The following is a 15,202-nucleotide window of genomic DNA, read 5'->3' as shown; positions in this document are numbered from 1 at the left end:
ACGGATTTAGCTATCGAATGACAGCGGTTGCCGGTAAAGGTTATTATCGGTCACATGGTGGAGAATCTCGCTTCAAACGTATGTTATTACTGTATACTGTATACTGTATACTACATTCTTATGGTCCACTATTAACATTCCGTATCATCTGAAAGTCATACTAAATGTATTCATTGATACCTTATAGCAAGCATACTTAAAATAATTACAAACAATAACTGCCTGAAACAAAACACCGTTCGTACTTTACCCGGTCAAAACATTCCCAAACTGTTACTAAAGCTTACACTAATGATAAATCTAAAGGATACAAACTTAACATAGCTTTCTCGTTTATTCTTTACTGTAATATAGTCACAACCAACGTCTATACTCTATACTAATTTGGTCACAACTTATAAGGCCTACAGACCAGACGCACACGTGCCCCATTATTTACGCGTTGTATCATAAAATTAAAAATTCAGAGTAGAAATCTCAAAAATACAAGTGAAAATGTTTTACTCCTCTAGAAGTACAACCGTGTCAAGTCAAACAATTTTAAAAGTCATACAAATTTGATACCATCGTGTATTTTCTTCGGTTGCACTAAAAATGGTTTGGTAACATTATAATGTTCGTCATTCCTTACTTTTTTGGAAATTATACGGTCGTAGCTTTATCGAACCCTTCGTCATCGTTTTTCTGATAGAATCAAATATCCTCGTAAGATCGCACGAACTTTAATTTGCGATATATTAAACTTGATGTACAAAAACACAGGCAAAATAAACTACGCACAAAGCTAGATACCTGCAACTTGTAAGCGGGCACAAGGTGTATGAAACAGAGCACCCATGTGATAACTGTCGTTGCCCCGCCACGCGATGATAAATCAAGTTACATACATTGTAACTCATAAGCGGGCACAAAATGTATAAAACAGAACATCCGTGTTATAACGATTGTCGTTGCCCCGCCACGCGATGATAAATTAAGTTACATACATTGTAACTCAGAAGCAGACACGAGGTGTATGAAACAGAACACACGTGTTATAACGACTATCGTTGCCCCGCCATAACACAAGTTACATTCAATCATTCATTTACTTGTTCAACGTCAATTCTTAAAAGATCAGACTTCTGTTCTGTTTCAAATCCTTCCCTGGCAATATTTAGCTGCCTGGACCTCCTATGGAATAACAAACTTACATTACTGTTTGGTAAAAATACAAATCATACAGCACAAATACAATTCCCGCCAAAATCACAGAACACTCCTACCACCTGAACAAAATACAACGGCACGGTTAAATTTTCAAATAGAACATGGAAAACGTTTAAAAGCATTGGCACATCGTGCAGTAGTGAATATTCTGTTCTATTGGCGCTTTTGTGGTTCACGTTTTATGGATCAAGGAATATACTGTCCCAATCGCGTTAAATCAAGTTCAGCAAACGTACCTTTTGTGCATCACGTACGCAACTGCAACAATGATCGCTGCCGCCATTACGCCAGCTACTGTTCCGAGAACTACTGCAGTTTTGGAAGTTTCGGTTGGCTGTTTGTCTGAAGTCTTCTCATCCGTTATCTAGTATTTACATATAACATATAGTAGGGCGGGAAAAAACGGGATACTTTTTCTTTCTATTTCCTCGTCCCAATTGGTAGTAAAGATGTCCCATTTGACCCCACAGTACTATATTTAAAACCTTACTGTTTACATATTACATATTGTAGGGGAAGTCGGGACACGTTTAGAACATACTATCCAAGTATTGTGATGGTGTTTTAAACAATCAACAACGGTCTGTGAAAGTCGTGTTGATACGGTATTATAATTCTTTAAATGACTTTTGTTTACTATACCAAACGTAATGACAAGTAGATATTACGTAGTGAAAAGTAGATAGAAGTAGTTAAAGAGTATATAGTATAGGGTAGGGGAAGATCTTTAGCGCATAATATCCAAATATCTTGATCGTGTTTTAAACAATTAGTAGAGGTCTCTATGGAAATCGTGTTGATACGGTTTTGTAATTCTTTAAATGTTTACTACCAAATTAAACAGGGAACGAATATGGGTTCCATCTTTTCCCACCGTTCTATATACATTTATACAGAAAGCTATACATTTATACAGAAATTTATTGGTTTACATAATATATATCTTATGTATACACCATTACAAATAGCGACGAGGCGCCGCCGTTAGATTGTTCCGATATTTCCCGCGCAATATCAAAAGCGGTTTGTTATTTGCTTAGAAGGCAACCGCAACTATTTGTTGGCTGTAGGTTTTATGGAGTCTTTTATACGCAAATGTATAGTAGGGTGGGGAAGACGGCATCCCCTTTTAGTCTATTTTTTGTCACATTCGGTAGCTAACATAGAACATTCAATTAATTCTAAACCGCATCCTGGCGGCTTCCATAGAGACGTTTAATAATTGTTTAAAACACGATTAGGATATTTGGATAGTATGTGCAAAAGTGTCTCTTGTCTTCCCCACCCCACTATATCTAAACACAAGTTCAAATTTATCAAACTTTGTCATAACATAAACAAGATACTTACATCCAAGTCAAGTATTTCACCTGGAGGTCCGCTTCCTTCCAAAACAGAATCTGTTGTACTGTTGTAGGAAAGTGTGGTTTCTACTTCCTTGTTTGTCTTATCCCCACCACACATAACGAACATCAAACTGCATCCAGCTAATATGAAAACTAAGTGTTCCATACTTATTGTTCTAATATTTCAAACTCAAAACAAGCACAGTATTTGATACACTGAAAGAAAAGCATTACCGTAATTGAAAAAAATTGAAACTAGTCTTTATAAACATTCTAGTGGCGTTCCAATGCCTTTACTTCAGTAGCAATGGTTTTCCCTTTAGCCTGGCAGAAAGGAACAATTAGAGAGTCAGATTTCATGCGGCTCCGCTTCATGGTTCATTTTCGTTTGACTAATGACTTTATCATGATTTCTAGTTTATACGAATAGTTTGTGGTTTAACAATTTGAGTTCACAGATACATAAGTGCAATACAGTAATATTTTACTTGTATTTTGATTTAATGGTTATAATAACAAAAGCAAACAATCAAGTAATAAGTCATCAAAACCATTGAAATTGTATTGAAAGCATGAAGACAATGATAAAAAGAACAACAATGTATTCCCTGAAGTAGTTATTGTAACAAATATTATCGTAACCGTTATTATAACTAATGTTATTATAGCTAATATTGGTAAGAATCATAGTTAACATTATCCCGGCGCCGTGTCATAGTTGTTAGCACGCCTGCCTGTAACCCAGAGGTAATGGATTCAAGGCTTGACGCTGCTACCATTGTGGACGTATGTGTTCTTGGGCAAAACACTTAACGGCAATTGCTCCAACCCAGTGGTCACTAATGGGTTGTCCAAATTATCAGCCACACATAAAAAATCCCCCAAAATATAATCACCCACAAAGTAACATACATGGTAACTCGTAAGCTGGCACGAGGTGTTAAACCCGTGTGATAACGACTGCCGTTTTTCGGCCACGCGGGAATAAAGTAAGTTATATTCATTCATATTTCTTGTTGCAAACAGACACAAAGAGAAGATATAGAATCTCATCAAGATGATTACCGGGCTCTTGCCTCCCACCTAGAGGATCTTCGAACAATGTGTGACCCAAAAGAAAGAAAGACTCTGATTGCTCGGTAATTATGACAACATCAGGCTGTTAACTTTATTAATATTTTAGGCGACAATGTCTACCTCTTTCTATGTTTGTAATTTTGCATTAAACATTAGTATTTTGGTCCACAATTAATCAAAATCATTTTATATGTTTCAAGGTATTTATTAGTGTTCATATTTTACAGTTACATTATTAAAACATTTAAAATGTTATCCAATTTTTAGGATATTTATAATTGTTTGTATATGTCTTGTAGATAAAATCTAAAAACATTTAAGATGAACGTTTATATTTTAGTTCATAATTAACCAGTATAACTTTTATATTTGAAGCTATATAGTAGTATATGTCTCACAATCTTAATACATGTGGATTTTTTAAGATATTTATAGTTGTATATGCCTTACAGATACACCGAATGCACCAAGTTTTTGAGTCGTGTTTGCGAAGTAGTTGACGCACGAGAAAAAGCACTGGACGGCCTTTCATCATTTCATAAAAGTGCTCATGATCTTATTGCGATGTTGGACCGTTTGGAACAAAGTGTTAAAACAACAGCCACATCATCAGATGAACTAACTAAATGGAAAGTTGATTCAAAAGATCTTGGAAAATTAATGGCAGATTGTACAAGGTAATATAGTAGGGTGGGGTAAGATGGGATATTTTATTTAATATTTATGTATTGAATATGTAAACACAGTATTCTAAACTTCTTCACTAAATACTTTTTTTACTTATATTAATGAAATTATTGTTATATTTTCAATATTTCTTCTTTAAACATTGTATAAATACAGTATACAACATTCAATGCTTATATTAAATTCCTCAGGAAAGGTGCTGGTTTGGACCCAATGCTACAACAAGCTCAACTTACAACATTCAACAACAACAAGCAACATCAGCGAACAACTGTCCGTGGATTTCTTAACCGACTACAAGCACGAAGCGAGATGCTACAATCTGAGATCTCAATTAAACAAGAACATTTTGATGAAGTTGATGGGATATGGCATGGTTTCTTGGATAGGTATAAAGTTTAAAGGGTTTTTCTATTCTAAGCAATCTTTCAAATGCTTCTGTGGTAAGAAAACACGTAACGCATTTCCAACGTTTCATCTGTCATGCGATAGGACTTAATAAGGGAATGTGATGGCGGTCGAAACAATGAAAAGACACTACATTTTCGTACCAGATGAGCCGTTGAAAGAATATTTGTGTAATGCCTAGTATTAAAAGTAACAGAATAATCTATTCTATGTGGGTGAGGTCCCACAGCGGGACACACAATGAGTGCTAGGTTTTAGGCCAGGATTGGCTAAAAAGAAAGTTTGATACCTGGCACATACCTGGCTCTTTTGAGAAGCTGGATTAATATATTATATGACTATCACAAAAAATACAATTTAAAATGTGTGTATGTTTCATGGCTCTTTTACCAAAAAGGTTTCGAACCATTAATCTAAAGTAAAGCACGTTAGTGTCATACAATAATATTCAAAATTAGTTTAATTAACTATTAAATAATTGCTTTACCCAAAAAGTCGTTCTATTTTTAGAAAAGAGAACTTGTTGAAAGCGCTTGAAGACTTAGAGGAAAGGGCTGAGATTGATGTAATAATGGTCGACATTACTCAGCCACAAATACAAGAGTTTGTCAAAACATTTGATAAACTACAGGTAAACTTATGAAAAAAAAACATTTTAAACTTAAGAAGCCGGTTTGTAAAGGATCAAATATTAAGGAATACATAACTGGCAGAAAGCATTTCCCAGAAATTGTGTTCTTTAAGATATATATCTGTTAAAAACGGCAATAATCTCATTTCTTATCTTATCTAAGTATAACCCTTCATATGTAAAGTTACAAATTTAAATTGAATTGGCAGGCTGATTTGGATTTGAAGCAATATGAGTTGACAGGACTACAAAGCAAAGGTCAACAACTTGCTGAAACCGACCCATCTCAAGAAACGGTTGTCAAAGGTATATAGTCAGGGTTGGATACTAGAATTACATAACAAATAAAACAAGTCTAGAAAAGTGTTGCCTCTGATCCAAATTAAAGTAAAGGTATATAGTTTGACTTAATATTCTAAAGAAGAAATTTAAAATCTTTTTTTCTTTTGTGCCTGTGACCATTGTTGAGATGTGTGTCTTTGGTTAAGTAATTTTTCCACCATTGCTCTAACCTAGTGGTCCCTGATAGGTTGCCTAAATTGAATCACCTACAAAGTTACATGTAAAGTAACCTGTTAGCGGGCATGAGATGTGTAAAGCAGATCACCCATGTTATAGTGACTGCCACCACACAAGGATAAATAAGTTACATTCATTTATTTTTACTTAACACTTTGTTTAGAACACCTAAAGTTGGTGGAAATGACTTGGGAAGATGCCAAGAATATAATCAATGAAAGAAAGGAGCAACTAACAACACTGGCCAAGCTGCTGAGGAATTATGAAACTGTTCGTGCCACGGTCGAGCGAACATTGTCGAACGCTGAATCGATGACATCATCAACGGAAGCCCCTCGACATTTTAACGCTGAAGAAGTGAAGCGACATCTTGCCAAGCACGAGGTGTGTATCATTCCAACTTATGCTACTTGTATGGTTCCCAAAAACTTGTATATTTCTATGATTTCCCAATCCTATACCACTATGATTTCCTAACCAATACAGTTGTATGATTTGAAATTTATATACATTTGTAATTTCCCAACCTAAATATGCGGTATGTATAATACCAACATGAGTTCAGGTATTGGTTTAAGTTAGTAGGTCGAAAATTCTTTAAAGAGAAATTATAGAATGTATTACCTTTTGTTTATAGAAGTTTTGCAAAGCAATCAGTGGAACTTTATCATGTGTTAAAGTTTATTTAAAGCAATCCTTGTTAAAACCTGGCTTTTAACAAAAGTCTTAAAAGTGTAAATGAATTTTAAAGGCGAGTAAATGTGTCTGATTACATGTAAAATCTGTGTTTTGCTTGTAGATTTTAAAGAAAGAACTTGAGGAGAAACAGCCTTTCATGGATGAACTGACCCGCAAAGGAAAGATGGTTGCCATGGAAGCAAAGAAGCAACTTATATCTGAAGCTGCGTCAATTCACCAAGAGATTGATAGTTTGGTTGATCGTTACTTGGACGTTGGAGATAAAGTGGATGAGGTCAATTATTCACAAAAACAATTACCAATAAAGTTACATATGTAGTAACTAAACAAGCACGAGATGTATGAAACAGAACACTTGTGTTACAATGTTCGTAGTATTTGACTATTCAAGAATAAAGCAAGTTACTTATGTGATAACTAGTAAACTGGGTGTATGAAACAGAACACCCGTGTTATAACGACTGTCGTTTCCCCGCGATGCAAAGATAAAAAAATTATACATGTGGTAACTTGTAAGCAGGAGGTGTTTAAAACAGAACACCGGTGTTATTATGATTGTCGTTTTCCACCCATCCTAGGATAAATAAGTTACATTCATTTAGGTCTTGGAGTCGTTAAAGAAACAGTTGAATTTATGGAAGGAGCTTGCTGAGGCAGAGGAAGGGATGGAAGATTGGATGAATTCATCCATTAATGATCTCAATGCTTCTGTATCAAGCCTTGATAATAGTGCAGGGTTACAGGGGAAGCTGAAAGAAGTACATGATGAAATCGCAAAGTAAGTTTTCTGTAGATATTATATACTATATAGGTAAGGTTTTAGGACCTAGGATTCAGACAAGACTAGGCTTATTATCCCAACATTGTATATGAACATTATATTCTATTTTGGTGAAGTATTTTGAGACCAGATTTGGCTCATTACCACAACACCCAGACTGATTTTTGTACGGAGGAAAAGAAAGTGATCCACTTATGCATTGTTATGTATTTTGAATGCATTGTTATGTATTTTGAATGCATTGTTCCTTGCCAACTTTTTGACACAAAGCTACTTACATATTTCAGGCAACAAATGGTTTATGAAGAACTCCAGAGAAAAATGACAGAAATGCATGTTAGTCGACGTAGGAGCTCAGTTGGAGAAATGGATGAATTGACTCAAGTTAATGATTCAATGAAAACCAAGCTAGATAGAGCAACCAATATCTATAAGCAGGTTAGTAGCCATGAACCAGATCTGTTATATATGGGAATGTGTTTCACATTTGTCACTTTAAGTATATGGTGCTACAAAAATGGAACAGAAAAATCAAGTCTAATAAATTGTAAAAAAAAACATATATTTCCCCGAAATGGCATCTTTAATCTCTAATTTAAACAGAATACATATCTTTTATTATACAATTGGTTGGACTTTATTTTATCAGTTACACACCAGATCCTTATAAAATGTAACTGATAAAGATTAGGTCTAACTAATTGTAAAATAAAACATATCTTCTAAAGAGACTGATGATACCATTTAGATAAAATACATCTATTTTTTGTCTGTAACATATTTTGTAGCACCAAATCCTGATTGTGTTTTTTTTACACAAGGATCGTCAAACTCTATTAGCACCAGTTTAGTTTCACAGGAATTATTACGTGTATCCTTTGTCATTTTAGGCACAAGTTAAGTTGGAAGACTTTACAACCCAGAAGAAAGTTTTGGTCAATTACGTCCAAGAACTTCAGGATTGGTTGAAACTTAAAGAACAAGCACTTGCCTCAATGCAAAGAAACCCAAAGCCGGACCATTTAATCAAGTGCAGGGTATGATACTGTTTAAGTTAGACAACATGTTTTACCCATTCTAAGTAATATATAAAAAAGATAAAACTTTTTGTTTACTATGAATGTTAGCGCTGATCAATGTAACTTAAACGCTGATTCAATTAAAAAGCATTTGGCCTGTATTTATTGTAAGTTCATTACATTTATGGATAGTTTACTCTATATACTGCTGCATTAAATGCTTAAGTTAATAATTTTATGCAATTATTGTAATATTCTGTGACTTTTGCTACCAGGCATAATCTTTTATAAACCGGGCATAATTTTTGTAAATATTCCAATATTAGCTTATCTGATATAACAAAACAAAGTGTGTTTCTGACCTTTTGACTGGCATTAGGCAAGACTTTGTCAGGAAATGCATTACATTCCATGCTAAAAGATTAACTAATGTAATCAAAAACTAATGTAAATTTTAGGAGGTTTATGCTGAACTTCTCTCACAACGAGATAACATTGAGTCAACTAAGGAACATTTAAATGGTTTGTGCAGAAAATATCAAACACCAGAGTTGGATGCAGTGCAGGAAAAAGTTGGTGCATTGTCAACTAACTATGAAGAAACGTTTAAAACAGCAGCAAAAGGTAGGAAGTCCACCATTGTCTTGATCTGTGTCTCGGTAGTGCTTGCATCTAACTGAAGGATGCTGGGTTCGGGCCTCGACACTGATACCAATACGGATAGGGGCATCTGTTCTTGAGCAAGACATTTAGCAGACACTGCTACAACCCAGTGGTCTCTAAATGGGCTGTAGCATCTCATTTTCTGATAAAGTCTTGCTGTATGGCAGATGAAACATCAGAATACACCACATGATTTCATACCAGATGATCTGCTAAAAATTGCTTAAGTTTTACATTAAACTTATCTAACCATACTCATCTATACACAGTGATGGCAAATATAGAAGGGACCATAGATGTGGATTTCAACAACGCAGTGAAGGATTTTTACACCTGGTTCCGATCTGCAAAGGAATTACTGGGTTCTTGCTCAGATACTTCAGGAAATGTTCCAGCTTTGGAGGAAAAGTTAGAGGTGAGTTTCTATAATGATTTTTTATCACTGCCTCCCCGGCAATATATTCTGTTACTCTAATTAAAAAAAAGTTAGTTACATTCAAGGTTTATGTAAACAATGTATATTGTTTCAGAAACTGAACAACTTTTCTGGGAAGATTGACGATGGTCAAGCACGTGTGGATAACGCATCATCAGCTGCTGATGTTTGTTCTTCTGCACAACTCCCACAAGCAAGTGCAGATTCAATTCAACAACAAATTCAAGGGATGAAAGACGACTGGAGTCATTTCCTTGAACAATTACAGGTGTGTGCAGAGCATGGTCTGCCATGATGTTTGTTTATTTATCTATGTAACAGTTTTTCAACAATTACTCTCTTACTTCTGCTAACTTTTTAGTGGCTAATCTGGTATAAAAAAATAGTGTATTTCCAATGTTTCGTCTGCCATCTGACAAGACTTTATCACTACAACATCAATACAGAATTATAACGCTTTTACCAGGATCAACGCAGCAATTTGGAAGATTCTCTCGCTGTCTTGAGGTCACTGGAAGACAACAGAAAGGAAATATCTCGTTCTCTCAAAGCAATACAAAGGTCCCTTGAAGAAATGGAGACGGTTGAAGGATTGGAGGCAAAAGTAAAGCAAGTTGAAGACCTACAGGTGGGAAAAGCTTGTGGTTGCTGACAGGTTGCATGAAGAGTGTGCAATTATAAGTTTACTACCATTTTAAAAGCTATAAATAAAGAACAAATAGAAGTTTATGCAAGCCTTTCTGTAAAGCTGGCTGTACACAGTATCTGGAATTCGTCCGTTTTGTTCGGATTTCGCTCCCGCTGCGGAATTCGGACACAATGGGAAAGTAATGTAATGTACACAGTATTCGAATTCCGTACGATTAGCCATTCTAGACCATGTTCTACTTTTGTCCGAATTTCATATATATGTTGCTCGAATCGTATGCGAATTCACACGCTGGATACTGTGTACAGCCACCTTAAGTATATTCGACATTTAATAGTAGCCACTAAATTGAGCAAGCTGTAAAGAGATAATCTTATTACAATTAAAGCCCTTGTCGCCTGCTCCTACCAAAATCTCTAGGTGTCACACTGCAGGGCTGCAACTAAGTAGAATACAAAACAGAATAGAAACTGTTAAAATGTATTCTTGAAGGTGTTGAACAAAGAATTAAGCAACAAATCAAAACAAGTTGAAACTTTGATGCAACAAGCTGTTGACTTGGTTGAGGGAGACCAATCCCAAAGTGGTGCCGCACGTAAAGCTCATCAACTAATCACAATGTACCATGGGCTATGCAAGAAAGTGAAGGTGCTACATTTTGGTGTTATTTTTTAGTTATCTGATTTTATATAAGTTGTGCAGGGTTTTGTTTATATATAGGTTGTATGATTTTTACATAACTTTACATAAATTGTGTGATTAAAACTAAAACACATTAAAAAGGCAAGCTGTACGGACAATGTACATTGGTTAAAATGTATGTTAAGTATAAACACTTGTAATCTTTATTTATAATTAATCTGTTTTGCAATTTATTTGTTGTTACAGGAACGGCTTCGTCAAAGTGAAGAGAATGTAAATTACCAACGTCAGTATGATGAGGCTTTGTTATCCGCACAATCTTGGGTTCAATCGGCATTCAAGAAGTTACATGACTGTTGTGAAACCAGTGTGGATGCATTGGACAGTAATGAACTTGAAGCAAGGTAAACTCAGTTCTAGCGATGTTTCTAGAGAGTGTGCCTATAAACACTTACTTTCCTATATATATGATACGGTAGTCTTTATTTTTTTCGATTTTTGTTTCGGTTTAAAGATTTTAACCATCTTTAAGGTTTTAGCAAAACACTATTCAGAGCCTAAACCATTTTTAAACTGAAATGTATGAAGGAAATTATGTTGTATTATGTTCTTACTTCAAGACCTAACCCCTCAAAGTATTTTTTATAAATCATATTTATTGATTGAATGGGTTTCTAAACTTTGTTTTATAAATCATATTACCCCACAGTACTATATTTAAACATAAAGAATCACTTTGCTTAAATAAACTTGACTGTTATTTTTAAAACACAAAGTTTATTATTCCCTTTATATTTAGATTGTCAATTGTTGGCCAAATAATCAGCAGCAAACAGGAAGGAGAGATCAAACTAAATATTACTGTTGGGAAAGGTGAACGAGCAGCTGAGCATACAACAATGGAAGGTGCTGATCAAATACACAGGTGTGTTGCTCATTGTAGTGTCTGCATATTAATATAAGGTTTCTACACTAAACTGGATTAGGCCTATGTACATGTTATTAAGAAACGCAGTTTTGTTAAAATTGTTCGGAAAAATGTTAGTTCTACCGCGGAATCATTCACTAACATTTTTCCGAACAATTTTAACAAAACTTCTTTTTAACTGTGGTATCTTATTAAAAAAAGGGTTTGTACTTCTGCTTTTGCTATAATTGTGTTATAGTGACTGAAGTTTACTCTTGTTTTCCTTTTCTATGATGTTGTTTACTACTCCTGACCTTTATTACATGGTTAAAGAGACAAAATATAGTCATTAATTCGTGGTCTAATTTATCATAGTGCATGGAATATTGAGTAGCTTATATAGTTCTGTTAGTAGGTTTGTTAAAGAGAATACCAACAAAAAAATAGGAATTTGTGTATTGATAAAAATGTTGACACATTGGGGGTACCTTTAGATCAAATTTGAATGTCTCTATATAATTTTTCATATTTTTGTTGGTATGCCCTTTAAAGAAATACTTTTTATTCAGTTTTCATACCTGGCCAAATGTAGAAATCGGCAAGGAAAAGTAATAATTAAAATATTTGTTCAGTGTATTACGCCAGTTGAAGGACAGCTATGAAAATCTGAACACCAGTTTGAGGGAGTGTAAGATGAAGTTGGAACAGCAACTGTCAGATTGGCAGCATTACGTTCACTCCCGAAGTGAATTGGACTTATGGCTGGATGAGAATAATGCTTTGTTCTCAGGAAGACAAATACTTGGTGTTGATCTTAAAGACAAAGAAACACAACTGGAAAAATACAAGTAATAATAAGATTAATAAAAACTATTATTTGTCTCTGCGATTACGGTAGCGAAGATTTATAAATATTTTAAACGAAAACACAGGATATAGCGACAAAACAACAGTTGTTAAAACACAGTTACAGTTAAAACATATTTACATTTAATTGGAAGAAAATAAGCGTGATTGCTACACCTATAATGTTTCAATACAAATATGACAGCTTATATGTAGGACAGGATTTTCATCTCACATCATACATATTACAACTGAGTCAAAAACCATGTTTTATATGCCTTTGTCTCTCTCTAGTGTATTTTATATGCGTGAGGGCCTTGTTGAGGTCAGGCTTTACGTACATATGTGCCTAAGTTATGACCCTCTATAAAATTGGTATTGTTTATGTTTTGTTACTTACGGTGTTTTAGTAATTTCAGTCGCATTTGTGGTACAAGCATGGTACTTGGAAATTAAGGTTTAAAATAATAGAAAGTAACAGCCAAGTTTTACAGGTTAATAGAACAAGATGTCTTGTCTCATGAAGAAGCGCTTGAAGCTATAAGAAGCAAAGCAACGCTTCTTAACAAACAAAGTGATTTTAAGGTAACAGTTGTTGTTTTGGTGATATTTCAAATACCTTTTTTTTTTGAAATCTTGTAAGCTTTTTTATCTATGTTTGTATAAGTCTATGGACACAGTTGAATTTTATATGAATGTAGCTGGTTATGTCAAATAAAAATCCACCTTCAAGTAACATTTACAGAAGAAAAATAGTTTTTAGACTTATGTTAAGTTCTGTGTTTTTAGGAACTAGAAAACCGATATGAGAATGTCCATGAGAGGGCGTCAGAGAGAGTAACGCAGCTCACACATTGTGTGAATGATCATGTAGCGTATTATGATGCTTCACATGACTTTACTGATTGGGTAAACTCAGCTAATGAAGAATTGGACAGATGGAATGATGTTGGTGGAACAGATAAAGAAGCTGTACAGAAAAAGCTGCAAAAAATCAAGGTATTTAGATATTTTTAGACCTAATTTTAATATTTATTTTATAATATATATTAGAAAACATTTATTTAAGCAACTGACTGTACAGCATATAATATTAGAACACCATTATATGTAGTAGCCATTTTACTACTCAAAACTTCTCTTTTTTGAGTTATTACCCACAAATATTTTTTCACCTAACTGTTGACTTGCAGAGTTTGAAAGCCACTCGTTCTTATGGTCGACAAAAGTTGGATACTGTAGTTGAAATCGGTGGGCATGTCGCTTCACAAACCGCTGAATCTGGACGTGCTGTTATTCATTCAGAACTTGAAAGGTAGTTTCACTCATGATTAGTCAAATGCAGTCTGCTCTTATTTTTTTCACTGTGTTATATGGCTTTTTATTTATTTATTTATTATTTTTTTTCAATTTCAAGTGTAGACTTCCTTTAAAGTCCAGTTAGTATTATACTAAAAATTAACCAAAGTAATGTTTAAGTTGTGTTTTATATGACTTCTTTTTTAGTTTAAAAGAAGAGTGGCGTTCATGGGACAGATCCTTAATTGAAACTGAAATCTCCCTTGAATCCCGTCTCTCACAACTCACTCAGTACGAAGAAAGTTTTGGTGTCGAGAAGAAGGCTCTTAGCGACGAGCTTGACCGATTTCAGACCCGCTTGGATGAACTTGGAATTGAACAGTTTGCTGAAGCCAGTGAGAGCTCCCCCGGTGGTGAAATTGCAGCAACCACTTTAACAAAATGCCAGGTCAGTTTACACCCCATTTGTGGGTTTGGTGTGGCTCATTTTTACATGCTCCCTAAGTGATTCTTGGTCAGTTAAAAAGGCCATCAATCTTTATTTATGGTTTGTTTAGTATTATCTTTCACAAAGTATATATTTATTTACAGGAGGTTGGTCAGTCCATGTCGGAAATGCAAGAATCAGTTGAAACGTTAAAAGCTCGCTTGAATACATTGTGTCGTAGTTACCATGGGGACGAGGTGGATTTCTTGTCAAAACAAGTCACTGCTGCTTTGCAAAGGTGATATGAATAAAAACATTTTGTGCAGTAAATTGAAAAATAAAAATTATTTCTTAAACAAAACATTAAATGCACTGTACGACAAACAAATTTATTGTAAAATAGGAACCTTTACATAATATTTTATTCCACTAATTTTTACATGGGCAAGATCCAACAGCATTGCTTCAATGGAAACCTGACAGTGGCGCAGCCAGAGGGTTTTTGGGTTCGCAACCCCCATAAAATAAAATAAAGTAAAAAACTTTTTACCACCACCCCACCTCATCTTAATTTTTCCCGGCTGCGTCCCGAATGCTGATATACATTGCATAGCATTTATTTAAGAAAAACAACATCATTATTAATCTAAACTATTTACCCAGATATGACCACGCAAAGTTAACTGTGAACAAGTTCCAAGCAAACTGTGAGAAAGAACTCAACGATAAGTTTCAAAATTCAGTTCGTGAATTCGAGAAGTGGATTAAGAATAAAAAAGAGGCCGTTCATAAATATGGGGAGATATCTGGCGACCGCGAGGTGGCGCAAGAGAGGCTGCAACATTTGCAGGTAAATAGTTCAATCAAAAACTGTAGGACAATGTTTTTACAATGATAAAATAAAAACACAAGACAAGTATAGGATAAAAGAGAGGCAGTTAATGTTGTTTACAATTA

The 15,202-nt window shown here is 34.6% G+C and overlaps 2 protein-coding genes across 12 annotated transcripts in view; one reads left to right on the top strand and one right to left on the bottom strand.

Moving 5' to 3' along the window:
• LOC149737456 (nesprin-1-like) overlaps positions 1-15,202 on the top strand; it is a 151,789-nt gene that overhangs the window by 71,162 nt on the left and 65,425 nt on the right. For all 10 annotated transcript variants that reach the window (XM_089875520.1, XM_089875518.1, XM_089875519.1 and 7 more), the window contains 24 exons: positions 3,582-3,694; positions 4,085-4,309; positions 4,511-4,708; positions 5,238-5,358; positions 5,568-5,664; positions 6,041-6,261; positions 6,677-6,850; positions 7,179-7,354; positions 7,645-7,795; positions 8,248-8,394; positions 8,835-9,000; positions 9,309-9,454; positions 9,570-9,743; positions 9,942-10,103; positions 10,617-10,772; positions 11,013-11,170; positions 11,566-11,691; positions 12,306-12,521; positions 13,014-13,104; positions 13,309-13,518; positions 13,713-13,834; positions 14,026-14,266; positions 14,410-14,543; positions 14,909-15,095. In XM_089875520.1, the coding sequence (XP_089731646.1) occupies positions 3,582-3,694; positions 4,085-4,309; positions 4,511-4,708; positions 5,238-5,358; positions 5,568-5,664; positions 6,041-6,261; positions 6,677-6,850; positions 7,179-7,354; positions 7,645-7,795; positions 8,248-8,394; positions 8,835-9,000; positions 9,309-9,454; positions 9,570-9,743; positions 9,942-10,103; positions 10,617-10,772; positions 11,013-11,170; positions 11,566-11,691; positions 12,306-12,521; positions 13,014-13,104; positions 13,309-13,518; positions 13,713-13,834; positions 14,026-14,266; positions 14,410-14,543; positions 14,909-15,095 (3,912 nt within the window). The remainder of the gene's footprint in view (positions 1-3,581; positions 3,695-4,084; positions 4,310-4,510; positions 4,709-5,237; positions 5,359-5,567; positions 5,665-6,040; positions 6,262-6,676; positions 6,851-7,178; positions 7,355-7,644; positions 7,796-8,247; positions 8,395-8,834; positions 9,001-9,308; positions 9,455-9,569; positions 9,744-9,941; positions 10,104-10,616; positions 10,773-11,012; positions 11,171-11,565; positions 11,692-12,305; positions 12,522-13,013; positions 13,105-13,308; positions 13,519-13,712; positions 13,835-14,025; positions 14,267-14,409; positions 14,544-14,908; positions 15,096-15,202) is intronic.
• LOC149737458 (uncharacterized) lies at positions 485-2,780 on the bottom strand. Of its 2 annotated transcripts, none has more exons than XM_089874302.1 (4): positions 2,560-2,780; positions 1,446-1,573; positions 1,092-1,173; positions 485-687 (listed from the first exon to the last, which is right to left on the bottom strand). In XM_089874302.1, exons 1-4 carry the CDS (start codon positions 2,719-2,721, stop codon positions 643-645), a joined length of 417 nt encoding a protein of 138 aa, XP_089730428.1. In that variant the 5' UTR covers positions 2,722-2,780; the 3' UTR covers positions 485-642. The 2 variants fall into 2 exon arrangements, with proteins under 2 accessions (XP_089730428.1, XP_089730429.1); XM_089874303.1 differs by having other exon boundaries at positions 485-684; positions 2,560-2,778.

The sequence above is a fragment of the Ciona robusta genome, chromosome 3 (assembly GCF_009617815.1).
Source record: "Ciona robusta chromosome 3, ASM961781v2".
Taxonomy (NCBI): domain Eukaryota; kingdom Metazoa; phylum Chordata; class Ascidiacea; order Phlebobranchia; family Cionidae; genus Ciona; species Ciona robusta.
This window is presented reverse-complemented; position numbering and strand designations above follow the sequence as displayed.

Excerpts from the sequence above, each read along its gene's own strand:
- LOC149737458 (XM_089874302.1), bottom strand. The coding sequence starts at position 2,721 with ATGGAACACTTAGTTTTCATATTAGCTGGATGCAGTTTGATGTTCGTT. Across the intron at positions 1,574-2,559 it reads GTGAAATACTTGACTTGGAT|ATAACGGATGAGAAGACTTC; the intron begins GTAAGTATCTTG and ends TGTAAATACTAG. Across the intron at positions 688-1,091 it reads TAAGAATTGACGTTGAACAA|CAGAAAAACGATGACGAAGG; the intron begins GTAAATGAATGA and ends ATTTGATTCTAT.